General features: G+C 36.2%; 2 protein-coding genes across 2 annotated transcripts; one reads left to right on the plus strand and one right to left on the minus strand.

Moving 5' to 3' along the window:
• The first annotated feature begins 30 nt into the window (after positions 1-30).
• Positions 31-12,766, plus strand: LOC129272001 (cystine/glutamate transporter-like). The gene is made up of 10 exons (XM_064115694.1): positions 31-1,329; positions 2,130-2,255; positions 4,616-4,718; positions 5,340-5,384; positions 5,972-6,095; positions 6,577-6,680; positions 7,538-7,634; positions 8,667-8,813; positions 9,524-9,698; positions 11,707-12,766. Exons 1-10 carry the CDS (start codon positions 681-683, stop codon positions 11,781-11,783), a joined length of 1,647 nt encoding a protein of 548 aa, XP_063971764.1. The 5' UTR covers positions 31-680; the 3' UTR covers positions 11,784-12,766.
• Positions 12,767-13,494: 728 nt separating this feature from the next.
• Positions 13,495-25,355, minus strand: LOC129280291 (vacuolar protein sorting-associated protein 35-like). The gene is made up of 7 exons (XM_064095626.1): positions 25,350-25,355; positions 21,838-21,927; positions 19,633-19,755; positions 18,720-18,899; positions 17,174-17,413; positions 16,867-17,010; positions 13,495-16,190 (listed from the first exon to the last, which is right to left on the minus strand). Exons 1-7 carry the CDS (start codon positions 25,353-25,355, stop codon positions 16,014-16,016), a joined length of 960 nt encoding a protein of 319 aa, XP_063951696.1. The 3' UTR covers positions 13,495-16,013.
• Between the last annotated feature and the right edge of the window lie 1,963 nt (positions 25,356-27,318).

The following is a 27,318-nucleotide window of genomic DNA, read 5'->3' on the forward strand; positions in this document are numbered from 1 at the left end:
GCAGTGTGTGTGTGAGAGAGAGAGAGAGGAAGAAAGTGTGAGAGAGGGGAGGGAGAGAGAGGCAAAATAAAACGAAAATTAGATGGGAGCGATGGATCTTCCACAGAAAGAGCAGATGCGAGCCATGAGTCGCTGCGTTCAGGAGAAAGACTGGTATCCGAACACATCATCAATTCAAACATGTGTTCCTCATTTCCAGAAAAGAAATCTATTATGAACACACTGATCATGGAATAGTCACTAAATGTCAGAAGACAGGCTAGTTATTGGGAATTTCATGTTCTCTTTTCGAGGTAAATTCTCCATGGACCTAGTAGATCCACGGTTTCTTGGACTTCTCAGTGCATTGGCAAATATTTTTTTGGTTGCGGCAACGTAAGCTGACATGGATGCTGGAGTAAGCATGGATATACATAGTTTGGAAAAAAGAAATAAACTTAAAGTGCAATGAATTTTGTTGTTAGTAACCAGGCCAAACTTTTCTTCAATGATCTACTTTAAGTAGTGCTTTTCATCAAATTTGTCTTTAATGAGGAAAAATTGCCATTATTATCGATTTACAATCGATTTTATTCGCAAAGCCAAACTGGCGGAAAAGCTCTGACAGGCCTGGATATGGATCGCATCTTTTAAACTCTTATACAAAAGAAAGAAAGAATATCAATCAAATCCTAGTGAAAATGATTTCAAACGAGAATGAATTCAAGCGTCGAACATCGCTCTCATCCAGTCTACGTCGACTTCAAAAGCGACATGGTACGACGTCGACAGGTGGCCTGGAGCTTATCGAACACGATTACTCGCAACAAGAAACCGACGTCGAGTGTCGACCAAGTCCCGATGGAAATGCCAGGGATAATGCCAATCATTATTTAGAATCTGATCAAGCAAAAACGGAGGATAAATCGTTCGTAATCGAAAGAACGTTTGGGTCCATGCACTGCACATCGATCCTATTAGGGGTCCTCGTCAGCTTCGGCTCGCTCTTTTCAGTAAGGGAAATTTTCATGAATTGTGGCGGTCTCATTCCCGCCCTTTTTGTTTGGATTTCGGCCGGTGCGATGATGTTTGTCGGGGCGCAGTGTTACGCGGAGCTAGCGACATGCATTCCCAAGTCGGGTGGAGATTTTGTGTACCTCTATCACGCCCTTCCCACGCCCATGCCCGCCTTCATGCAGGTCTGGATGGGACTGGTGATGGGTTCTGGGGCGACGATCTCGGCGCTTGGGAAGATGGGCGGAGTCCAGTTTCTTAAGTTGGTGTGCAGACGATGTGATGATATCGACAGGAGTTCACCGCTTGTCATCATTGTCGCAGCCCTCATAATATGTGAGTAATTAAGTATTAAACTAAAGAATTATATTATTGTCCCAACAGTCTGCTAATAAAATCAGCACAATTTTCTATTTGATGAATGTGTAATGCCAGGCAAAGTCACTTTAATGCCAGGATTTATCTAATCTTTCCTCTGATTTATTATACCTTGAACCCTGAATCCCTTTCAGTAGCTACAAATCTTTTCAGTGATGAAAACGACAAATCCGTAAGCATTGCCTTGCTTAAAACAAACTTAACTGCCGATTATTTTTTTTGTATTGATTTAATTCGAACAATCAGCATTAGTGTGCTCAAGTCAGAAAATAGATACCTTTTAGTCTCTATAATCCAATTAATAAATACCTTTACTATATTATTTGATTAATATAATCACTTCAAATATTTGTTCGTTTCAACCTGTATTAGGCATGTGTACTGCCTTTGATTTTGACAACATTAAGAAAAGGGTTGTTTTTAACTTGGTTTGTCTGCAACGGGCTCCTGGGGGACATGCCGAAAAACTTTGAGGCATAACTTTCCAAAGTATATAGCGCTTACATTATGTGCCGCCAAAGGGATTTCGGATATTATTAAAGTATCATTAATATCATAAGAGAGGCTGACAATCAATCAAAATAGCTTCCAAGGATGTAGAAATAGGCATTATTTTTAATAACATTCTAAGTTTTATCATATGATGTGGTAGAAAGTAGATAGACTAAAATTACATTATGTTTTAAGAATGGTATAACACCTTCATGCTGAATGGCTTTTATGCGATCTTATTGGGTGAAGCTTTCCTCTTGTTCCAGGTTTACTAATCATGATGCATTGTCGCAGTTCTCTCTTGTCAGCCTGGTTTCAGGTATCACTGACATGTATCAAGTTAGGATCATTCGCTTTTATCATCGCTCTCGGATTCGTTCACATAGTCACCGGTAGGTAGATGACACCTTTATCAGGATATTCGAGGGCAAAGCGAAATTATCAGTCCTTATAATTAATTTTAATGATTCGCGTTCAGAAAATTTAAAGGGAAGTCTACCTATATAATGTTCAAGTACAAAAGAATAATGACAGGAGCATAGTTATTCATTGGAGAAAACCATTCTCAGAATATCGGTTATGATAACTTAAATGTGACGTCACATGCATGCGGGCAGCTCCTCATATGTCATGTGATATTATAATTTATACATTTTTAAAAAGACAACATTGCGCCGGGGGGGGGGGGGGTGTCGATTTTTTTATTCTTGACTTGTCAAGCTTATAGTTGTTTGATTTAAGAATATCCGAAGTAAATTCATCCGTTGTAGATAATGGGATTTGGTATTTTGACAACACACTCTAACAAAGGTTTACCCAATATTGGGTAAAATGGGAACATGCATGCATGATGGTTGGGTAAAGAGATTTTGTAAATTTTACGCCATGATGCATCGAAATAGTCCAATATGGGTTAAGAAAATACCCAACGAACATGCATGTTCCCTTTCTACCCAATATTGGGTAAAATTTTAATCAGTGTTCTTAGAGTACATGAAGATGATACTAAACTTCAATTTAGACTTAAATTAGTCATTGTTTCATCAAACATAGATTGTTAAAAGCAATTACGTATATAAATCCAAAGCCAAAGTATTGTAATTCCATAATATTGCATGGTATCGTGCCAGTGGCGTACCTAGGATTTTCGACAGGGGGGGCAAAACCGTCCGCCAAAAAATTTGACAAGCAAAAAAAAAAAAAAAAAAAAAAAAAAGGTCTTCGATCACACATAATAACTTTCGTACCAGAAAAAAATGGACAAGCAAAAAAAAAAAAAAAAAAAAAGGTCTTCAAGCTCGTCAGGGGGGCATTGAAGGTCTTAAAGCTCGTCAGGGGGGGCAAAGATACGTTTTTGCATGGGTTTTGACTCGTCAGGGGGGGCAGAGTGCCCCCCCTGCCCCCCCCCCCCCCGTAGGTACGCTAGTGTATCGTGCTTGATTACATAATGTTCAAGTACAAAGTAGGATAATGACAGGAGCATAATAATTCATGGGAGAAAATCATTCTCAGAATATCGGTTTTGATAACTTAAATGTGACGTCACATGCGGGCAGCTCCTCATATGTCATGCACAGTAAAAACGTTGTTTAAGATTTTATACAACGCTGTTTACTATAATTATGAACCTTACAGTATTTGTTTAACCGTTTAAACAATCATGTTTAATTTATTGAAAAGTAGATATTGAAAATTAAACTTTGTTGCTTAAGATTTAAACACTTGTTTAAACTGTTTAAACAATTACTGTAAGGTTCATTATAGTAAACAGCGTTGTATAATTTTTTTTACTGTGTGTAATGAAAAAGACATTGTATGGATTTAGGTCACTGCAGGGTAAAAGATGACCGGGCCGTTGGCGCCCGGGTGGGGGGGGGGGTCGATTTTTTATTCTTAACTTGCATTGTCAAGCTTATAGTTGTTGGATTTAAGAATATCCGAAGTAAATTCATCCCTTGTATACTTGACTTGGAGATAATGTGATTTGGTATTTTGACAATATGAAAAGAATGTACTAAACTTCAATTTAGATTTAAAGTAGTCATATAATGTTCAAACATACACTCTTAAAAATGTTGGGCAACATACTGTCCACACAACAATTGGTTAAAACTTTATCAAATTCTGGATAGTTTCAAACCAAAAATGCGTGCTTAATTATAGAAAGTGTTACATTGTAAAACGCTGTAAGAATTGTAAGCACGTTGTTTAAGGTTTAAGACCGTCATCTACCGAAAGGTTGTTTAAAGTTTTTAACAATTGTTAAAACTTTTTTGAAAATGTTCGAACTTTTTAAACAACTTGTTTAAAACTTCAAACAACATGTTTAAAACTTTGAACAATATAGTTGTTTGAGTGACGGATTTAAGCAACTCGGTTAAAATTTTAAACAGCATTTTACGGTGTATTTTCCTGCATTGATGTGATGGAGAGGAGAATGCACTTTCTTTTATACCATGCCCTTCGTTATATTTGAGTAGTGTATCAGACTTGATGGGATATGAAATACAAGGGCGTAGGCTGGTTTGAGCATGGGGAGGTGCACACCCCGTGGAAGTGGAACTATCATGGGGGTGCACATCTTGCGGGGAGGTGGAACTAAAGTTTGGAAAATCAGCTGTTCAAAGCAGAATGGGTTCAAATTCCGTTTTGCTTGCCAGTGTCGGAACTACTCTGCCTCGGCGGGAGGGTGCACCCCCAGCCTACTCTCTTGAAATACACCATGTAAATACATTTACATTTTCTCTGTCAGGACGGACATCAAACTTGAAAGAAAATATGTGGTATCCCCTGCCGACCAATCAGGCAAGTCCCATGGTAGCATTCGCTGTCAGCTCTATGTCTTTCACGGGATGGTAAGTCTTTAGCAGTGCATCAGACCACCTTCACAATCATCAATGTCGTCGTCATCTTCATTATCATCATCGTCATCACCATCACCATCATCATTATCTTCTTCATTAGCCTCCTCATCATCCCCATCATTTTTTAGAGTTTGGGTCAGGGTCCGGCACACGTGCACGTAATACTACCACAGCAATAATGTCATATTTATTAGAGATTATGTCCATGAGACCTGGGACTTGACGAAATATGATACTAACAGATTTGATAGAAGTATTGTGAATTTATTTATTTTTTTGTAAATGTTGTTTCAATTACATGTATAATATTGTTAATCGGAGATCACTTCTCGTTATTGCAAACAAAAGTCGATATGTTTGATTCATTTCTTAATTCATTCTTACGGAGAGTATTGATCGAGGTCTGACTCTGTATGATAAATATCTTAAGAAATTAATGTTGTTGTCAGATTTTTGGAAAGGGCACAATCTCTTATTTTGTTGAAAAAATACTGACGAATAAAAACAGACACCAAAGCTCTATTTTCCTTAAGATACACCACTGATTCTAACTGCCCCGGCCACATTTGTACCTTGAATTTCTATTTGAAATCGCTTATATATCCCATTCAGGCAGAGTCTTACTTTTGTGACTGAAGAAGTCAAGAAGCCAGAAAAGTGAGTTTTAAATTTGATTAATATAGTCTTTTGCTTAAATTACGATGGAAAGCGAAGTCAGTCATATCGAGATATGAATTATGAATCATAATAGAAAAAAAGATTTCGTCTGATCAGAAGTTCATTGAAATTTGTCGGCTGAAAAGTTTTCAGATTTGACAAATTTCCTTGATTTCGATTTGATTAGCTGAAGAGCACTGTTACTATGGTAACTGTTGGATATAACATGTCTTATCGGATAAAACGCTACCCTGCAACGAATTCTCAAGTAGGCTTCACGGCAAGACAGTACGTAGACTTGAAGCCTTGATACGTTTTCCTGTAACATAAATTTTCTTGAGTTACCAGAAATGAATTTCTATTTAATTACATCTCTTTGGAAAAAATATGAAGACCCATAATTCAAACAAAAGAAATCAAAACTTATCAAAATATGGCCTACAATGGAGCTTCTGTATAACCATACGTTCTACCGTGATAGAAATCTTCAGAAATTCCCTTCGCAGAATAAATTCCTAATCATGAAATTTTGTGGAAAAATGAATTAAATATTTTATTAACTTCGGATTTGTCTTTAAACTCTCTAGAAACATCCCATACGTGACTTCATTCTCTGTTCTGATTGCTATTGGTTTATGTATGGCTCTAAACATATCCTATGCCACTCTGTTGACGCCTCAAGAGCTACTCTCATCACAACCGATTATAATGGTAATACGTTTCTCATGAAATGAAATGAATGGAGTAAATAAACAAAACCTAATTCGAACTGAAATAGGTCTTAAAGATACTCCTTGCAACGTATAGGCCTACTGTTTCCGACTATATTTTCGCCTTTTTAGATCTTATGTCCAGGCATGTGTATATACTTAACTTTATGATGAACTAAAGTGAATTGAATTTCTACATTCATAAGAAATACACAAATAGTAAAATGATTACTAAAATGATTACATTTTACGATACAAATCCCTTAAAAGAATGCAGTGTTTTGTGCATCTGTCAATTAGTAAAGCCCACTTTTATGTCATTTTCATCTTGAAGTTGCTGAAAATCAATACTGTTTCAGATTTGTTAATTCATCTATACTTTATATGCTTGGAACTCCTATTTTTCATTGCATATTCATTATGTTTTCTCTGTAACATAGTCTTTTCAAATTTAATATCGGTGAAATGTGTGTTTTTTCTAGTTGATCGGTGATAAAGTTCTAGGATCATGGTCTAAGTTGGTTCATCTACCTATCTTAATTTGCACCCTTTCGGATATCAACATTATCATCTTAATAGTTTCAAGGTTAGAAAATACCTCCCCTTTTTGCATCAAAATATTAAAATTGATAATAAATTAAAGCGCTTTAAAACTTTTCTATCAGAAGTATCCAAGCACTCTACAATAAATACAGCATAATTATCCTGGCTTTGATTGTAGGAACTAGATTATTATTGATCTCTAAACATGAAACCCTACATTTTTCCCAAGAAAATTATATTGATTATCAGGAAATCCCTTTTATTATATTAATGCATTAATTTTCGTATGATATGAATTTCATACAGATGTTTCACAAATCGCATGACACAAACAAATATTAGACAATATGGTAGTCAATAATTATTGAGAAAGATCAACGACTATTCTTTAAAAAATGAGATTTAAAATGAAGTTGCACACTGTTAAAAAAACACCTGATTTTACAGGGGAAAAAAGAAGATTTTGCAGAAAGCAATAACAGAATCATTCTGTAAATTCATAAAACAGGAATTTTTCTGCAATTTAACAGAACAGGTCTGTTTAAAAAGGGGGAAAGGGTGTTTTATTTAAGCAAATTTGTAAGGTTACATACACCACATACCAATTTCCTGTCATTTGACATGATATAATGTAAGATTACGCAATCTGGTAAGATTACAGGTGTTCTCGAGACTCTGCTGCAGGAACTTCTTTTATTTTAAGGATGAATTTTCTAACAGTGCAGGTTATTGTTAATTTTTCGTATGTAAAAAAATAATATTTTAATTCATATCAAAGATTTGAAATTGGGAAACAATCATCCAGTTGATACATAAATTATAACATAAGTATTGTTTGCAAATGCCCCCCCCCCCGTATATAAATGCTACATTTACCTCATAATTATTTTCTTGTTTTAGGATGTTTTTCTCCGCTGGTAGAGAGAGGCAGTCCCCTAGTCTTTGGGCAATGCTGAATGTACGATACAACACCCCATCCCCTGCTATTCTGGTTATGGTGAGATTCCCTATACTGGAAAGAACACAGGACTCACACAGGGTGTTCACAGTGTGAACCACACTTAAGTGTGGTTTCATTATGGACTGTGTAAAGATGCCATTCACACAGTTAAAATGCTCTAATTTAACAATGTGGAGATAATTTCACATTGTGGACACATCTAGGATGTGAATGTTCACAGTGAGTTCACATAGTGGAGTCCAAAGTAAAGATGTAAATGCTCAAATATATAAGTGTGGAAATAATTTCACACTGTGGAAACCTCTGGAATGTGAGTTCTCGGTGCGTTCTTAGTGGACTATTTGAAAATGGGAATGCTTCAAATAAACAATGTGGAGAGCATTTTCAGTGTGTTCAAATAGTGGACTAAATATAGATGTGCATTATCAAATTTAACAGTAATTTAAAACTGTGGACACCTCTAGAAAGTGAGTGTTCGCAGTGTGTGCACCTAGTTGACAATGTAAAAATCCGAATGTTCAAAGTTAACTGTGTGGATGGAGATAATTTCACACTGTTGACACCACTTGTGTGTGAATATTCAGTGTGCTCACATCGTGGATTATGTAAAAATGTGAATGCTCAAATTTAAATTATACTGTATGATATTGATATTTTTATACCATGGTCAAAATCAAACTTGCCTTTCAACTTCTCGGTGTCAACATAATATATATATCACCATTTCAAAAGTTTAACTGTATATTCCAACCTGCATGTGTTCAGGTTAAAAATATCTCCCCTCCAATTTTGTACTGATATCTTCGGCCTTCTTCTCGAAAAGAGTGATAAGATCGATACAGAAAAAAAGTTCAGTGAAATCAAAGGTTTGTCAAATGTGTAATTAAATGTATTTTGCATTAATTTGTTGGTTTATTGATTTTACTATTACAAATACTTCTGAGGACAAATGAATATTTCAGCCTTATATTCAGCTGGGTATTGTGGGAAAAGGTACATAATATCACTTTTATCATTAGAAATGTAACTAATATATATCTGACAATGCTATTTTTTTTATTCTTCTAGCTGCCCATAGCTCTCATTCTGCTGGTACTGGACATCAGTTCAGTGCTGTCAATTCTTGGTCCATTCCAATGGCTGACCAGTGCAATGGTGGTGGCTACCCTTCTCATCTATAGAATACGATACCCTGACCGGGACAGACCATTTAAGGTATAATGACTCATATTATTTCAATGTTTTCTGTAATATTATATTTCATTTGATTTGTGTCATTATTTTGATTGCATTCAAATTACTGATATTCAATTAGCCATATTTTATTCACCCTAGATTCTACTTTTTGTGATAATTTTTGACTAATTACTTATTTTATGATTCCTAATTACTGTACTCTTATCATATTTTCTTCATATACCTATTCATGATTTTATTGTGTGGCTGCTTTCAACTTCAAAATCATGAATGTGTGAAATGGTCATACTACTTTAAGAGTGAAGTACGGTTCAATACAGATTTTATAAACTTATTTTCCCATATTTTGTAACAAAACCGCCTTTAAATTTGGAAAGACATTAGATCATTAGATAATAGTGGTTTCTGGTATACCATACATGCATGTTAAGTCTTGGAAGGACTAAGAGAAGTGGATAGAGGTAGAAGAGAAAATGAAGAGGCCAGAAAGTGGAGGTTTGAAAGTAAAGTATATTGCGGAGTGTAGTCCTTAAAAGAACTGTAAACCAGAAAAGGGTGGAAAAGCTGGTGTAGTAGGTAGGATGAGTAGAAGACTGGTATGAGTTGGAGAGGTGAGAGGGGCTTGATTAAGTGAGAGATGCTGGCTTGAGTCAGCATATAGCAGGAGAGAAGATACAGAAATCTGAAAGAGAAATATCAAAACAAACCTTGTGTGATCTATGTTATAGGTTCCTTGGGCGTTTCCATTTATCTACATCCTCTACTGTATATTTCTGACGTCGCTAGCCATCTATAACAATCCTCGTGTTCTTGGCCTAGTTCTTGCTATCATTGCCCCGGCCTTCCCGCTTCAGATCATTCTCATCAGACTCCGAAGACCAAGAACATTTCTAAGAGCTGTCGGTGAGGATGCGCTAAAATACTAAAGGGATGCTCAGGGCTGAAAATATTTATATCTATAAAAATATAGAGTAAAATTCACTGAGCAAAATGCTGAAAATTTCATCAAAACAAATAACAAAGTTATTGAATAGTTTAGCAGTATTTTGTGAAAAAATAGTTATATGTGCATCATGATTATTCATTAGGTGGGCTAATGATGTCACATCCCCATTTTCCTTTTTCTTATGTTATTACATGAAATCATAATTGTTTTCATTTTTTCATGTACATGTGTGAACAATGTGTCTCCTTTATATTGCATTTAGTTGCAGCAATGAATATATAATGCATTAAATCAGTTGTCAATCCAATTTTTTTCAGTTCTTATATTTCATATAATAAATTACAAAAGAACAAGTGGGGATATGACATCAATTTGCTCATTGAATATTCATGAAGACATGCCTAGAACTGTTTCACTAGAATAATGCAAATCTGTAAAATGCCATAACTTTGTTATTCCTGGGGGGGGGGGGGTGTTTCACAAAGATTTAAGTATGACTTAGGTCCCACTTAAATGCCGACGCGTACATGATATGCAACGGGCAATCTTATTGATCAATATGCAGTAGTGCGCGTCCTCTTCGCATGATCTGACTTATGCTGTCATGCCTTTTTATACTGCGCACAACTAGACATTTAAGTGCGACTCTAAGTCATACTTAAATCTTTGTGAAACACCTCCCTTGTCCGCTTTTGATCAAAATTTCAGTGTTTAGTTGGTCTGATTTTTCTTTATCTGTTTATATCATATTATTTTCAGCCCGGAGCATCCCTCTAACTAGTTAAAATGACTAGTCAGCTTGATGTAACCGATATCATTAAAATAACATTATACTGTAGTCAACTTTTATATAGCACACATCACAATAATGTAACTTTGTCTCTATGCGCTTCAGTACATGAAGAAAATAAAAAGATGGATTATAAAGTTCACTTTGTTGAATTGAGGTACATTTTGAAGAATTTCTAAGAGTTGTTTTGAATTTGACTACTGTATCAAGGGAATTTAAAAGGTGGTTACATAAAACTGGGGCTGCCTGAGCACATAGTCATTCAATATATGTTTTTGTGGAGATTAAAAGAACAATTTCTAAACTCTTTATGTGAACGAAGATGATGTGTTGGCTTATAAGCAGTAACTAAATCATTGAAGCGTGAAGGAGCAAGTTATATTCATTGTGAAAAATACAAGTGAATATGAACCCAACGCTGAAATGACTAATACACCCTTAACACAATGTAAAATGACTACCGGTAGATGCAATGTGATATAATGTCTAGTCATACTTTCTAGACAGAAATAACTGTGTTCTTGTAAAATTTGACTGGAAATATTCAAATATTGGTGAAATACAGTTCTATGAAGCTGACACCTATTAACAGTATATCTAGTCATTTTCCATTATTCTGTGTTTAGAGTATATCGTTTTCATTTTCAGATTTATTTGTATTTTCCACACTTGAAATAACAAATGAAAATTAATTTATTGAATGGTATGGTCATGTGATGAGATCCTCCAGTATAAAACCCAATGGCCCGAATTCTGAAGTCGGGTTTAACTTAAACTCAGGTTTAAAGTTGTGGTTTAAGTATGGGAAGCCAAAAGTGTCAGCATTTTTATTAAGTTGTATGTTTCTTATGTTTACTGTTGTCTTTCCTGATTCATCGATGGTGAAGACAATCACCTATTTATACTTCCTAGACAATTATGAATGATTTGAGAGCCAAATGAGCTGAAATATGATACCTCTATATGTTAGTGATTTATGTAACAATTGGCTATCCATACTAAAACCACAACTTTAAACCTAAGTTTAGGTTAAACCCGACTTCAGAATACAGGCCTATAAGCATAGAACTATGTACTTCCCAAGTATAGGACTACACCTGATTTGCATTTCTGTTCTGACACGACTGTTGTATAATTGTTCATCTGTGTGTATTTGGTTTCCCTCACATTTACAGGAAATGTGACCCGATTTCTTCAGAAGCTGCTTCTGGTTGCTAAACCTGATGATAGTGGGCAAGATATAAACCTTTAATCCAGAGAAGGGAACAGACTGGTACTTCACTCAGAACATTTCCTGTTTGATAGCTTCAGGAGGCCATTTCATAAAGCTGTTCGTAAGTTAAGAGCGACTAAGAATGACTGGTGATCCTTTCTTACGCGATACTTAATCACCAATGAACATTAAATGGTGAATATCTTTTACCGCAAGAAATGATCACCAGTCGTTCATAAAGATGCTCTTAACTTACGAACGGCTTTATGAAACACCCACCAGGTCCGTGTCTCACAAAGGAGTATCTGATCACTCTCAAATGACAATTATTGCGTATGCCATTTTATATTGTACAACGCCTACTTAGCTTGTTGTACACAAGCAAATGAGAGGCTGTACGTGCAACATTCTGTACTGTCCAAAATGTACCATTGCACGGCTTTAGGAGGTGACATCACAATATGATTCAATTCATTGCGCTCAGTAAAAAATAGAGGGGGGCAATATGTGTATGGCCTTCTGGTTAAATGCTCAATGCTGTCATGCGCCCTTGTATTGTGGGATTTCGCTTTTCGCTTTCTATATTTTTACTCCCTTTTTCCTAGATTAATGCAGGGACTAAAAAATATTTTTTTTTTCTTCATATTTTCGCTAAATTCAGAGGCGTTGTACAACACACATACTTGTAGGGAATATTCTATTCAACTCACCTCATGCAAAACCTCGCACCATCACACTCATGCCTATTCGCTATTTGTATATTATGTCCTCTCATGGGGCATTGTAAGAATTTTTCATGGTATTTTTTCTTGTACAATATTCATTAACCTTCAAGATTTATAAATTATCATTGTTTTCTGACTGATAAAAATAACAAATACAAAAATATAGTGAAAAGCACAATTGTGACATTTTAAATAATAGTGAAAAAAAAACATCACAAGTTGACTATTCTGTGATAAAGATCAAGAGAATAAAATGCACTCTAGATGACTATTTTGTTATCAAGAGAATAAAATGCACTCTAGATAATTCAAAATGTGTTCATCAGATCTCGTGTTTGTGTGTGTGTGTGAGAGGGTGAGTTAGTGTATATGTTTCGGGGGGGGGGGGGGCTGAATGATTTCAGTAGTTTTAAACTATTGCAAATTTGTAATTGTACCAAGTTTTATGAAACAGGCCCCTGACTTGGCTCTGAGTCTCATATATGCACACATAAGATACGACATACATCAGTGTCCAAAACTTTGGACTTCTGTTGAACATAGAAAAACAATATGCTTTATAGTCTCAAAATCGGGCCCCATCTTACGAAGAGTTGCAATTAATCCAATCAACCTCAGCTACAGACGGCCAGCAACATCAACATATATAAAATGGGAATTTGTTCAAAACATTTTCTAGATATAATGTATATTCATACATTCATTGTTCTCTTGAAGATTCAGTGTGATTCTCTTTGTTTACTATTAGGTTGTGCAAATTACTCGTAGAAAAAAGGAGTAAAGATGGATTTCCATAGTTGAGATTGATTGGATCAATCATAACTCTTTGTAAGATGGGGCCCTGGAGAGCGTTTCATGGAAGGACTTGTCAGACGTTTTATCCGATAGTTGCCATAGTAACACAATGCTTCTCAGCCAATCAAAATCAGGGAAATTTGTCAGATCTGACAACTTGTCGGACAAAAATGTTGATGAAATGCTCCTCTGATCTTCATAACAAAAAAACAAAAAAGGAACTCTATAAGTATATATCTGATATACTTTATTTGAAAATATCTTGGCATCCTCCTGTCTTATACAGAACACATCTTTACAACATCCATGTCACTATAATAATAATAATAATCAATATACAGCACAGTACATGTTATTACGACCATGTATTTAAAACACAAAATATCAAATTGGAAATATAGATATATGCTGAAAATATATATACACAAAGAAGCTTGTCAAGTTACATTTTTTTTTTTTTAACTTTTAATCATGCAAGATGAAAATCTTACTTGGTTTAGAAAAAAAAGTTAAAAAGAAAGTACTTGGATATTCCTAAAGAATGATATCAATTTTGAAAAACTGGGAACTTCTGAAATGTTGGTTATCTCAAAAAAGTTTTCAAAACCATTAATAAGTATTGCTTACAGTTACATACAAAGTGAGAAACATGTTCTTTCTATTACAAAGAAAATATGCACACTATGTTTGTACATCACAGACAATTCACTTTCGATTCATAATCATTATCTTTAAAGACGTTTCCATGATGCGAATGGGCTGAAATCCACCATATCCAATTAGATTTCAGAGTATTATTGTATTTTCCCCCCCTCCTGATGACTGAACATTACATACACTAGTATGACATAATTCACAAAATATAAGTAAAAAAATCAGAAAGTCCAAAAAAGTATTATTTGTACTCTCAGCTGAAATTGATTTTATTTTTTTATTGAAAAATTGAATATATGGGATTCTTTTTTAATTATACCAGTCAATGTTAATTACAAGCAATACTTTTCAATAAACTCCTCTATACATTTGCATATTAATTTGCCATATTCATTCTTGACTTACCGAAATCTCTCATTTAGAAGAAGAAAAAAAATCTCATTTTATCATGCTATTCAATTTGTATATATTGCAAGTTCGTTTGATTATGTATACTAGTATCACATGGAACATAAAAGAGCTTTAACAATGGAATGCTGAAAGACTACGCCTACGAATCGGTCAAATGGCAAGCTTTAGTCTCTGGGATATACAAGAAAAATATCATTTGTCCATGCCAGTGTCCTTCGTCTGATACCAATTTAGTAAAATTTCTCATTTACTATAATATCCAGATGGTCTGATTTCCACTTCGCCTACTATCTTGAACTTCAAATAAGAAAATGATTCACTCACAAAAAGTGTAGTAGGTTTCACGGTACAAGGTGCTGTATATAAGGCCTGCTTTTACAAACTTTGCTCATTCTCCTGATGACGACAAGAACACACTTGTCAAAACATCGAGATTGGGTGGCCCTTTTCAGGACCAACACTTGCCCAAGAAAGATGCATGTTGTACCGTGAAACCCACTACACTTTTCTTCATTGCCATGGAAACCTTCAGAAGATTTACAAACAGTTCATCAAATAATATAGACCAAGTGGTGTTAGAACAAGTGGATATTAGACCAAATGGTAAAAGGGCTACATGGTAATTAGACCAAACGCCCAGCAATCAAACTCATTGTAGACGAAATATGATCAGACCATGTGGGACGAGACCATTTGGAAAGTAGACCAAGCGAGAGTGGACCAAGTGGCAATTTACCATTTAGAAGGGTTACAAAATGATGTCTGCCATAAAACTATATCCAATGGAAACATATTCCCATTGATATATGGTAGCGTTATTTTTTAAATAAGAGAGCCAAGATTTGGACAGGCTTATTCAATCATATACCCATTGTGCAATGGACCTTAGGGGTCTCTGTATGAAGTCTATTATAATTAGATGATTTGGTAGTCAATCAGACTCAGTTGAACCATGGGACCAAAACATAATTCACTCAAATTTGTGATACATGTATAATAATAATAAATAATATTCATGATAGACTCTTCTACTATTAGCTGGTCTTCCATCATGCCCAGCAGTAGGCCAGGGATCGAATCCATGACCTCCCGTTCGTGAGGCAGGCACTTAACCACTGAGCCACCATGTCCGATACGATGTCTAGCCGTTACCCCCAGGGATATTACTTTAAACTTGATTACTTTTGATCTTGACAACGTAGTGATTTTTCTTTCCAATTTATATTATTGAAGAAAAAAATATTGATTATAGAGTGGCAGTCTGTAAAAAATATATCAAGAAGCCTCCATCCACATGAGGTCATGTGACGCAAATCTTAGTAATTGATTGCCATGCTATTATTTATGACTGACTGCATTGATTGATCCCATAAAATGAACAGCAGAATCGATCGCTTAGCTGTGTGTTACTGGTCCTCTTGATGCCGCATTACATTTTCATCATTACTTTCGCTAGGACTAGGTTTACATTCCATAAAATGTTCAGAAAATACAATATGTTCCGATTCAATCAGCACATTTCAGTACAAATGAGATTCTCCTTCTAGATAAGCATTAATACAGGTATTAAAGAGTCCTCCACGAGCCCAGCTACAGCCCTACCTGATGGCTACGAGCGACCATGACGGTGCTGTGATGTTCGTTGCTTAAAACTCATGGTATGATTGCCTCATCCCTATGCCTCCTACAGCGCCAGTCCCTCGAATGACGGCCCATCCTCTCCGCTCTCCTGTTTATTCCTAAGATGGTCGATGGTGTTGTTGTAGTGCTTGGTGATCTGTTCCGTTTCCTCGTTGTCTTCAAGGTTCGGCATGTCCTCTCTGATCTTGTCAAGGAGTTGATTCAGCACTGGTATCGTAATCTGTTCAGCAAAGCAAGAACAATATCCAGAATGGAATTTTACTGAACATGAAGCCCGCCGTCCATTACAGGATCCGACTACAATGCAAGTTTTGAACAAATCGCATTTTGCATTCAATATGAAAGTTTCAAGAAGTAAGATTATTTCATTTGAAGTTTAGCACAATGCTAGGAATACTAAACCACAATTCTGCTTTGCTGCAAGCCTTGTGGTCAGAGTAAGATCCAAATCAGCTTCAAGTCGCAGCTGATGATGACGTTCTTACAATTTGAAATTTAAATCGCTTTCATTTGTTCAAGGAGGCTCCAAATAGGCTCGAATTTTGTTTTAGTATTGATACCACAACTCTGAACTTTGATCCCTAAGATTTGACAGGCTGTAATTTTAGCATCAAATGCTATTACAATTGCTAAGAAAATTGGATTGCAACTGATTGTTCAGTGCTTGCCGGGCTTAAGGTGGCGGGGGGGGGGGGGGGGGGAGGTACCTTTTATTCAAATAATGAAACCCCTTTAATACATGATATGACAATTCAATTATCTAAACATTTATGCTGGGCCCGGAACACAAAGCTTAGCAATTGATCAAGAACAATTATTTACAACAGAGCACTACGTCATAAAATTCAAGTGTAAGATCAATCGCTATGCATTGTGCTACATAACTCGGGTGTTACCTGGTCATTCCCACGTTCATAGAAGTAGACATATCTGTTGAGGATCTCTACAAAGAGTTGTACTTGAACAGTAGGGTCCATGCACTGGTTGGCGATCCTCAAGGCTTTCTTGAGACACTCTGCAACTCTCTTGCCATCATGGATCTACAAGAAATGGAAATAAGAAACAGAAAATGTCTTAAAAATGCAAAGTTCCGGTAGATTCAGCTGTCTAGTCCGAAAAGAGTTAGCCTCGGTTGGCAATATACATAGGTACCCTTGATAACTAGACCTATTAAAGCAACAAAGACATCAGTGCAAGTCTCACCTCTTCACCCCCGCTTTCCGTACTCCTTCCAGACCAGAAGAGATGGGAGCAGACGCCGACCCCACGGCACTGGTCGGGCTTCTTGAGAAGCTTGGAAGCGGCGAGGGCGCACTGCGTCCGGAGGGGTTCGTGGTTCTCCTCCCCGAAGCAGCCCATGCGTTCAAAGGTTGCTATGATGAGGGTGATGGCAGCCAACTGGGCTTTGGAGTCACTGATCTCATCCTCGTACAGAGAGAATGCCTAACAGAGGGAGAGAGACAGAAAGAGATATTCAGAGACAGGGAGAGGAGAGAGAGGGATAAAGAGAGAAATAAAGAGAAAGAGACAGGAGGAAAAAGAAGAGGGAGAAAGCAAGAGTGAGTTATTATGTCGGGCCAATTTGATAAATAATACATGTATGTCATTAGAAGTGGAGGGAGGGCCTCCAAAGAGTTATTCAGCATTTCCTCATTAAGAGACCACTTAAGGACGTTCCACAGTTAAAGTGAAAATCCATGTCATTTTCACCAAACTTTGCACATAGATACTTTAGAACCTTAATATTCGAAATATGAAAAAATTAACATAGGTCCATGTGCTTGATTTTTTGCTACAGAGCTTCAAAGTTCACCCAAATTGATGTTCTTAAGAATTGCGCATTAAAAAAAATTTGGCATTTTTAGACCGCCCAAGATTACTACAATGAGTTTAAACCTCTATTACTCGGTCAAAATACATGAAAAAGTCATCAAATTTCGCAAAAGAGTTAATAATTGTATCGTTAGAATGGAGAATCTGTTTATAGTGCTATTTGTTTGCTATTTTAAGTTTAACAGCACTGTCAATTCTTAAAAATTGTGTAAAAGATAACAAAATCCCAAACTAAGAAATGTGAAATTTCAGTAACAAACTACAAAAGTACAATAAATGCTGCACTTTATTAAAAATCCATGTCATTTTCACCAAAATTTGCAGAGTTGTAGAGGAAGGTATACCTAAGAGGTACAAACCTTAAAAAATAGGGGTTCATGTGCTTGTTTTTTTATTATTAGCATTTTTATTAGAGCAAATGTGCCTTTTAAAACACCAAAAATGCGCCGAATGCTTTGTATCTATGTGAAGAAAAAGTAAAAACCACTCTACCATTTATTCAAACTTGGGGTAATATTCGTGATTCTTGGCAGCACTGCAGAGTAAAGTATTTTGAAATTGTAGATAATTTTTTTTAATGGTCCGTAGAACAATTCCATGTGTTAGCTTCATGAAAAAACGCATCGGATCTGCAGTTAAAGTGCAGAATATGAGAAAAATCAGCTCATACCCGCAGCTAATTAATCACCTGTTCATCCATTGTGACGTCAGTGCGCGGAGTGTAAACTATGCGCAGATCATAATGCGCACAAACATAACTGTGGAACGTCCTTAAATATCAGTTTAAAGCTAGAAATATGCAATACTTGACAGAGTTTAAAAAAAGTTATGACTCAATAGTTATTTTGCTGTAGGCAGCAGAGATAACTTTTTTTATCTTAAATGTACACCATCAAGCAAAGTTTTTTTTTTGTACCTGTGACATGAACTCATAAGCAACAGTCTCATGGTTCTCAAAACCAATCTCCCCAGCAGCGAGGGCGCCCTGTAGAAATAGTCGTAAAGGAAGCTCCGCTAGCTCAGCCTTGATCAGAGCTGTGATGGTTTGATGGCAGAATGTGAAGATCTTCTGGCATTTCTTCTCCCATTTATCATCCTGATAAACAAATAGAACCATTATCATATCTTGTCATATTCAATCATTATTGTCCATGATGCATAATGCATACTGTATGGAAATTCATATCATTCACACATATAAATGAACACAAAATAGATTTAACAAAGAGAAAAATATTTCGGGAAGAAATCAAACCATCATTAAAAGGCAGATTATGAAATATTCTGTGTAATCGATATCAAACCAGAAATCCCAGGTGGTCATAGAATTTGCAAACGATAACAAAGGTGATTTCAATTTTGGCAATGGTGCACGTGTTGTGCAGGTACATGTATTGATGTGTTGGAAACCAAAATTTGTATTGCCTTCCCCAGCTCCAACACCTAATACCAAGTTCTCACTTCATGATTTGCGCCACGATTGAAATGATGGTCTTAATCGTGGTGATCGTATCAGATCAGTTGTGGCAATCGTATTGATCGTATACATTTTTTGAAAGGTTAAAAAATGTTTGGGATCAGTTACGGAAGGTCAATTGAGGTGTTCGTAAAAGATCGCACAACAGTGGGAACAAAGAATTAATTTACCTAAATGATACAAATTACACTATTGATAGCCAACACCCAATGAGATTCATCCCAGGATCAATTTCATTTCAACTGTGGTGCTGTGTTGATGTATATTGACCCGACACCAAACACCAAAATGTTAACACCAAACTTGACAGCGTCTGCTATTTCATAAACAAACATGACGATAGAGAACTCACCTCTTCAGCCAAATCCTTGTATCTGAAAGCTAACCTGAACGCAGAGAAGGTCAGGGGTGGTAATGTGTACTTTATCCTCTTGTTTCCTCCTACTCCAAAATGTTTTCTTGCTGTGTTTAAAATCTGAGAAGAGAATTCAGGCATCAGACATTTGAGATGGAATCAAGCCTTGGAAATGATATAATTTGCATGAAAGGAAGAAAAATTGAACAAAACCAAAAAAAAGGAAAGAAAAGAAATCATCAAACCTTCCCTTATCAAACCCCTATGCATCAGCTAATGACATGACACATCTTTTTCCAATAAACATCACTTAAAAAAAAAAGTTTCTTCCAATACATTCACATATCACATCTATTTCTACATTACATGTATGAAATAAACGATAACGATAAACCCAACAAAATGAAATATTAAGAGCTGCGTTTCTTGAGTAAAAAGCACTATGAAAAAATAGCGAGTTCCACCAGTGAGATGTAATAAACTTCATCTGACTTCTGAGTCTGATATACATTCACACAAAGTTACTTAAATTTTGGATAGTGAACCTGGACAAAACAAGTTTGTTCACAAAAAGAGGCTTCAAAGAAAAAAAAGTCAGGAGATGTTGCGGCAAAGTCTTTGACAGATTCATGAGAGGTGTTTTATAAAGATATATTCACGAAGAATGGAATAAATCTTCATAAAAAATGCCCCCTTAAATCTATTGATATAAAACACCCCACAAATTCATCTCAGAAAGGAGAACAATGTCCCCGAATTCAGAACTAATTCTGTATAACTCTTTTTAGTTTTTGCATCAGCAGTCATATCCACACCCTTCAGATCATGAAAATACCTATAAATTACAAGGACTCATTGGGGGCCTGTTCAAACCTTAAACACCCAATAGTCTATTTCATCTATTCACACCAACCTGAACCAGATAAACACCTTGTAGTTATGAGCTAATCTGCTGTGCAAACCCTTCACTTGAGGTAAGGGGTCAGAATGAAAACCCACAATGACTTGTGTACTGAAGGCCCTTTCGCTCAGAATTGAAACAGCGAGTTTTGTATGTACTAGTCTTGTGTGAAGACCCACTTGTTGATCAAGGGATTTGATCAGAGTTTCAATCAGGGTCTGTGCCTGCAGACTAGTAATGAGCCTGCAGCAAGGTTCTTGCAATCCTGCTAAGGCTAAAGGGGAAGTCCCCCCTGGCAATCGTATTTAAAGTTGGTTTTTGCCTCTGACGAAGATTCTGCTAGGATCGAAAGCTTAGGCCCCTATTGACTTTCTAAAGTTGGTTTTAATAAAAACAGACAAATTAGAGAAAATTTTTGCTGAAATATTGAAGATTCGAAAGGTTCACTGGACAGCATCTCTCTCTGCTTACTGCTGTGTAATGGTGGAAAACAGTTATGTCCATGGAGCCTGGTCAAATCAATAGGCTATGAAAATCCAAGCGACCTTCAAGGAACCATGCAAAAGTTTTCGTAATTTGGAGGAAAAAAACACCCTTCTTATTGCTATTATTTTCTTCATATTCTTCGTGGGATACCAAGACTTCAGGTCAATTTTGTGATTGGTTGGTATGAAAGCATCGAGTATGAGGTAGAATCACAATTGATGTCAAGAGGTGAGCATTTACCAGCAAATTTTATGATCCTTGTCATCACGTTTTAAGAGCTTCATCATAAATCTCTTGTACACTATAAACCCCCTAGTATGCTTGGCTACCCCTTTACCTACCTGGATTCCCTGGAACTAAGACACCGTTCTCACTACCTTCCTAAAACTAGTTTATTGGAAACTAGTGTGTAGGGAGAACGGTTGAAGCGATCTTCCAAACCGGTTCAGAAAACCACCTCGCCATGTAGTTTTCATGATCGCTTTGTCTCATTAAACTGGTTTTAGCGTAGGTGAGGACACAATCGTTCTTTGGGTAGCGATCTTCGCACATTTTGAGCGCGCTACTCCACACGACAGGTGTAGAATGCCTACGCTGCGGTTTCGAATTTTGCGTGAAATGTGTCACCCCACTGAGAGCGTTTCCATAGCAACAAGATCGTTTTAAGTGAAGTGATTTTGAAAACCATTTTAATGTGATCAAATGGGAATGCTAGCAAAGTGATCTTCCAAACTGGTTTCCTGAACCGGTTTCCAGTAAACTAGTTTTAGAAAGGCAAATGAGAACGAACTCTAATGTAAAATGAGAAATCTCACCAGATATTGTTGGTCCGCATCTTCTGCTTGCAAGAGATTGATAAACCTTCCCATCAGGCCTTGCTCTTCTGCAAAATCTTCAGGGTCCTCCTGCAATACCAAAAGAATTCACCGAAGCAAAATGAAAAGTGATGTGTTGTTTGGGCAGAAAATCACAGAAATATCTTTTTTAATGTCTCGTGAATAGCCAAAATTGGGTCACAATGCAATGTTTACTTTTTATACATATTTGGAGAGTATTTAAAAGATGATATCTCAATTTTACTTATTTGTTAGATAAATAGTATTGTTTTATATTTTGAAAAGAGCCTTTCTCGTTCATACAAACTAATTACTCTTGACTCGTATACAATATTCAGTGTCAAAATTTCATTCACACAAGTGAAATGCCCACAAAGCTGAATGTGAAGTTTATGGGTTGAACTCACTTACATTTGTTGTCACCAAAATTGATCTTTCAGCACTAAGAAAGGGGAATATCCCTCTTTTCTGGGTGTCTATAAAACAAAGACCTAAGACCTAAGACCTAAGACCCCATATATGTACTACCAAAAAAACTACAAAACTAAGACCCAACCAACTACAAAACTAAGACCCTGTGTAAGTAATCCCCGGTAATACTCATGGGTATGAAGCCTAGTCTGTGATCCAGACCAAGTTACACTACCACCTATATCATACTTAGACAAAACTACAAAACTAAGACCTAACCAACTACAAAACTAAGACCCTGTGTAATATTCATTGGTATGAGTTTAGTCTGTATACTCCAGACCCAGTTTTGAAGATACACTTCACTATCCTATGTACTCAATACAAAACTACAAAACTAAGACCCAACCAACTACAAAAATAAGACCCTGTGTAATATTCATTGGTATGAGTCTAGTCTGTACTCCAGACCCAGTTTGGGAGAAACGCTTCACTATCCTATGTACTCAATACAAAACTACAAAACTAAGACCCAACCAACTACAAAACTAAGACCCTGTGTAATATTCATTGGTATGAGTCTAGTCTGTACTCCAGACCCAGTTTTGAAGTTACACTTCACCTATCCTATGTACTCAATACAAAACTACAAAACTAAGACCCAACCAACTACAAAACTAAGACCCTGTGTAATATTCATTGGTATGAGTCTAGTCTGTACTCCAGACCCAGTTTGGGAGAAATGCTTCACTATCCTATGTACTCAATACAAAACTAAGACCCAACCAACTACAAAACTAAGACCCTGTGTAATATTTATTGGTATGAGTCTAGTGTGTACTCCAGACCCAGTTTTGAAGTGACACTTCACCTATCCTATGTACTTAATACAAAACTACAAAACTAAGACCTAACCAACTACAAAACTAAGACCTCGTGTAATATTCATTGGTATGAGCCTAGTCTGTATCTCCCAAACTGGGTCTGGAGTACAGACTAGGCTCATACCAATGAATATTACACAAGGTCTTAGTTTTGTAGTTGGTTAGGTCTTAGTTTTGTAGTTTTTTATTGAGTACATAGGATAGTGAAGCATTTCTCCCAAACTGGGTCTGGAGTACAGACTAGTCTCAAACCAATGAATATTACACAGGTCTTAGTTTTGTAGTTGGTTAGGTCTTAGTTTTGTAGTTTTGTATTGAGTACATAGGATAGGTGAAGTGTTTCTCACAAACTGGGTCTGGAGTACAGACTAGACTCATACCAATGAATATTACACAGGGTCTTAGTTTTGTAGTTGGTTAGGTCTTAGTTTTGTAGTTTTGTATTGAGTACATAGGCTAGGTGAAGTGTAACTTCAAAACTGGGTCTGGAGTACAGACTAGACTCATACCAATGAATATTACACAGGTCTTAGTTTTGTAGTTGGTTAGGTCTTAGTTTTGTAGTTTTGTATTGAGTACATAGGATAGGTGAAGTGTTTCTCACAAACTGGGTCTGGAGTACAGACTAGACTCATACCAATGAATATTACACAGGGTCTTAGTTTTGTAGTTGGTTAGGTCTTAGTTTTGTAGTTTTGTATTGAGTACATAGAATAGTGAAGTGTATCTTCAAAACTGGGTCTGGAGTACAGACTAGACTCATACCAATGAATATTACACAGGGTCTTAGTTTTGTAGTTGGTTGGGTCTTAGTTTTGTAGTTTTGTATTGAGTACATAGAATAGGTGAAGTGTATCTTCAAAGCTGGGTGTGGAGTACAGACCAGACTCATACCAATGAATATTACACAGGGTCTTAGTTTTGTAGTTGGTTAGGTCTTAGTTTTGTAGTTTTGTATTGAGTACATATATAGGATAGTGAAGCATTTCTCCCAAACTGGGTGTGGAGTACAGACTAGGCTCATACCAATGAATATTACACAGGGTCTTAGTTTTGTAGTTGGTTAGGTCTTAGTTTTGTAGTTTTGTATTGAGTACATAGGATAGGTGAAGTGTATCTTCAAAACTGGGTCTGGAGTACAGACTAGACTCAAACCAATGAATATTACACAGGGTCTTAGTTTTGTAGTTGGTTGGGTCTTAGTTTTGTAGTTTTGTATTGAGTACATAGGATAGGTGAAGTGTATCGCCCAAACTGGGTCTGGAGTACAGACTAGACTCATACCAATGAATATTACACAGGGTCTTAGTTTTGTAGTTGGTTAGGTCTTAGTTTTGTAGTTTTGTCTAAGTATGATATAGTTGGTAGTGTAACTTGGTCTGGATCACAGACTAAGCTTCATACCCATGAGTATTACCGGGGATTACTTACACAGGGTCTTAGTTTTGTAGTTGGTTGGGTCTTAGTTTTGTAGTTTTTTTTGTAGTATATATATGGGGTCTTAGGTCTTAGGTCTTAGGTCTTTGTTTTATAGACACCCCTCTTTTCTTGGTAGTTTCCAACTAAATCAAAATACTTTTGAGGAAATATGGACAATAGATGGGCATTTTAGGGATGTGATGTGTCATGCAAATTTTCAGCAAATTTGGGGACAGTCATTTTTCATATGGTCAAATGGTTGACAGGATGATAAAAAAATTATGCTAAAGCTGAATGTGAAGTTTATGGGTTGACCTCACTTACATTTGTTGTCACCAAAGTTGATCTTTCAGCACTAAGAAAGGGGAATATCCCTCTTTTCTTGGTAGTTTCCAACTAAATCAAAATACTTTTGAGGAAATATGGACAATAGATGGGCATTTTAGGGATATGATGTGTCATGCGAATTTTCAGCAAATTTGGGGACAGTCATTTTTCATATGGTCAAATGGTTGACAAGATGATAAAAAAATTATGCTATTTAGTGGTCATTTGAATGGCTGTTGAAGGGTTTGCTCTGCCCTATGACCAAGAGGCGATTTACTGATATTTCATGTATATTATTTGGTGAAATTTTTGAAATTCTTTTCTTCTCCCTGTGTGAGTGCTGCTTAAAGATGCTTGAAATATATCTTTTCATGAAGCATGTTTGTAGTTTCTGGTAGAACTAGAAGGCCTTTTATATTTCTACACACCATGTACCTTTCAGCTATGTACCGGCATTTTAATAGAAAGATATCTTTAGAATTTTCTTTGTCTTTCCTATCTATAAAAGTGAATTTGCTAGAAAACAAACAAACAAACAAATGTAAGCATAAGAAACCTCTGTACATGAAAACCAATGATTAAAATGTAACTTGAGCATTTAAATGAATATAAAAATAGACATCATGAACTAGATGCACAGGTCCATACACATATCAGAATACATGTGCTGTTCTCTCTACAGTGAGGACAGATAGGAAAGACACCCAAGAGAATTTATACAAATTTAAAACTCTGCCAAGAACTTTCTGAGGTAAAGTGATGAGAAACCTTCATATGGTTTACTCTGTACAAAGTTCATTGAAAGGAAATTTTCTTAGTCTACTAAAACAGAACCCTTCACTCTGATGGTGAAAATCTGAATTCTAAAATCTACATGTTGATTTCTATATACAGGTACATGTACATGTATATGAGATATGATTACTTAAGTTTTTATTTTCCAATGTCACTTGTACATGTAAGAAGCACTGTACGCTCCATATGTCATGTGTATAAAAAAATTCCATAAATTACCATGTATGTCCCCCTCCCCTTAGAACTACTTGTAAGTATCTACATACTATAAATGCAAATCTATAGATGATTACAGCTGAATGCACAAATATAAAACATCTTACATTTTCTAGCAAAATGGTAGTTCATAAAAGCCATAGTGCATGGCGTATTGGAGCTAAGCTATTATGTGGAGATTGAAATATTGAAAGTCAGCCAGGATAATTTTTAAAAAATGTAACCCTGATACAACCTACAGTGTATGCTTTCAATGTCCTTTGATGATTCATCAAATATATTTCCTCAGTCAAGCCCTTGCTAATTAATATCTTTCCCTTTTTTATTTTTTTAAGAAACTACATTTTGGGGAATTCATAACACACAATATATTGAGGGGCTATACTCATCTGTGAAGCTATAAAATGAAAACTTTAGAAATTCATAACTCTTGTTATATTGATCAAATATATTTCCTCAGTCAAGCCCTTGCTAATTAATATCTTACACTTTTTTATTCTTTAAGAAACTGCATTTTGGGGAATTCATAACACACAATATATAGTCAGGTTGATTGTCCCATTTAAATTGTCTGGTTGGTGCGTTAGGGTTTGCAATCTGAGACTAGCAGTTTTTGGGTGAAAGTTCAAATCACTACAGGGTTTAGGGTTCCTGTGGGGATTACGGGTTGCATGGAGAGAACAGGTGGGACCAAACAACAACAGAGAAAGGATCACCAGTCTCTCCAACAGGGATTCAACAGGTCAAACAGGGTCATACAGGGGTGCTACTCCTAGCTAGCCAACGGTACTCAAAAGGTACCAGTACTTGAAGATGGTAAATTGCCAATTCGTCTACTGCCAATTCGTCCACTCACCACATGGTCTACTTAATAGCTTAATGCCATTCCATCCATCAACATTTCGTCTAACAACCATTTGGTCCATTAACCATTTGGTCCAATCATCACTTCATCTAATCACCATTCCATCTATGACCATTTCGTCTTATAAAACAGTTGGTCTAATATCCATTTCATTTTCATTAATTTTGCAAAATTTAACACTCAGTCTAATTAGTCCAAATGTTATGGACTAAATGGCTATTTTACCAACTGGTTATTAGACGGAATGGCATTAGACTAAAAGAGAGTAGACCGTGTGGTGAGTGGAAGAACTGATGGTAGATCAAATGATAGTACACGAGTTGGCAAATTGGAAACAAATCCTTGAAGACAGAGTTTGCTCAATCTTGAGGCTTTTCTAGCCTGATTCGGGATTAATCTCAACATTTGAGAAGCCCAAGTGGGAGAATTCTTGCTCCAGCGTGGAATAAGACCTTGGGTTATGGGGCATTTTACATTCTGTTTTGTATAAAAGAGGGACATATCAGGGAGGCTCATTACCTAAATTCTAAAATTTGAACACAA

This window comes from Lytechinus pictus, chromosome 2 (assembly GCF_037042905.1).
Source record: "Lytechinus pictus isolate F3 Inbred chromosome 2, Lp3.0, whole genome shotgun sequence".
Lineage (NCBI taxonomy): Eukaryota > Metazoa > Echinodermata > Echinoidea > Temnopleuroida > Toxopneustidae > Lytechinus > Lytechinus pictus.

What these genes read in the sequence shown, in the direction of transcription:
- LOC129272001 (XM_064115694.1), top strand. Translation starts at nt 681, where the DNA reads ATGATTTCAAACGAGAATGAATTCAAGCGTCGAACATCGCTCTCATCC. An exon ending in ACCGGGACAGACCATTTAAG is followed by an intron (nt 8,814 to 9,523) that starts GTATAATGACTC and finishes TCTATGTTATAG; the next exon opens with GTTCCTTGGGCGTTTCCATT. An exon ending in AACATTTCTAAGAGCTGTCG is followed by an intron (nt 9,699 to 11,706) that starts GTGAGGATGCGC and finishes TCACATTTACAG; the next exon opens with GAAATGTGACCCGATTTCTT.
- LOC129280291 (XM_064095626.1), bottom strand. An exon ending in ACAAGGATTTGGCTGAAGAG is followed by an intron (nt 18,900 to 19,632) that starts GTGAGTTCTCTA and finishes TTTGTTTATCAG; the next exon opens with GATGATAAATGGGAGAAGAA. An exon ending in CTTATGAGTTCATGTCACAG is followed by an intron (nt 17,414 to 18,719) that starts GTACAAAAAAAA and finishes TCCCTCTGTTAG; the next exon opens with GCATTCTCTCTGTACGAGGA.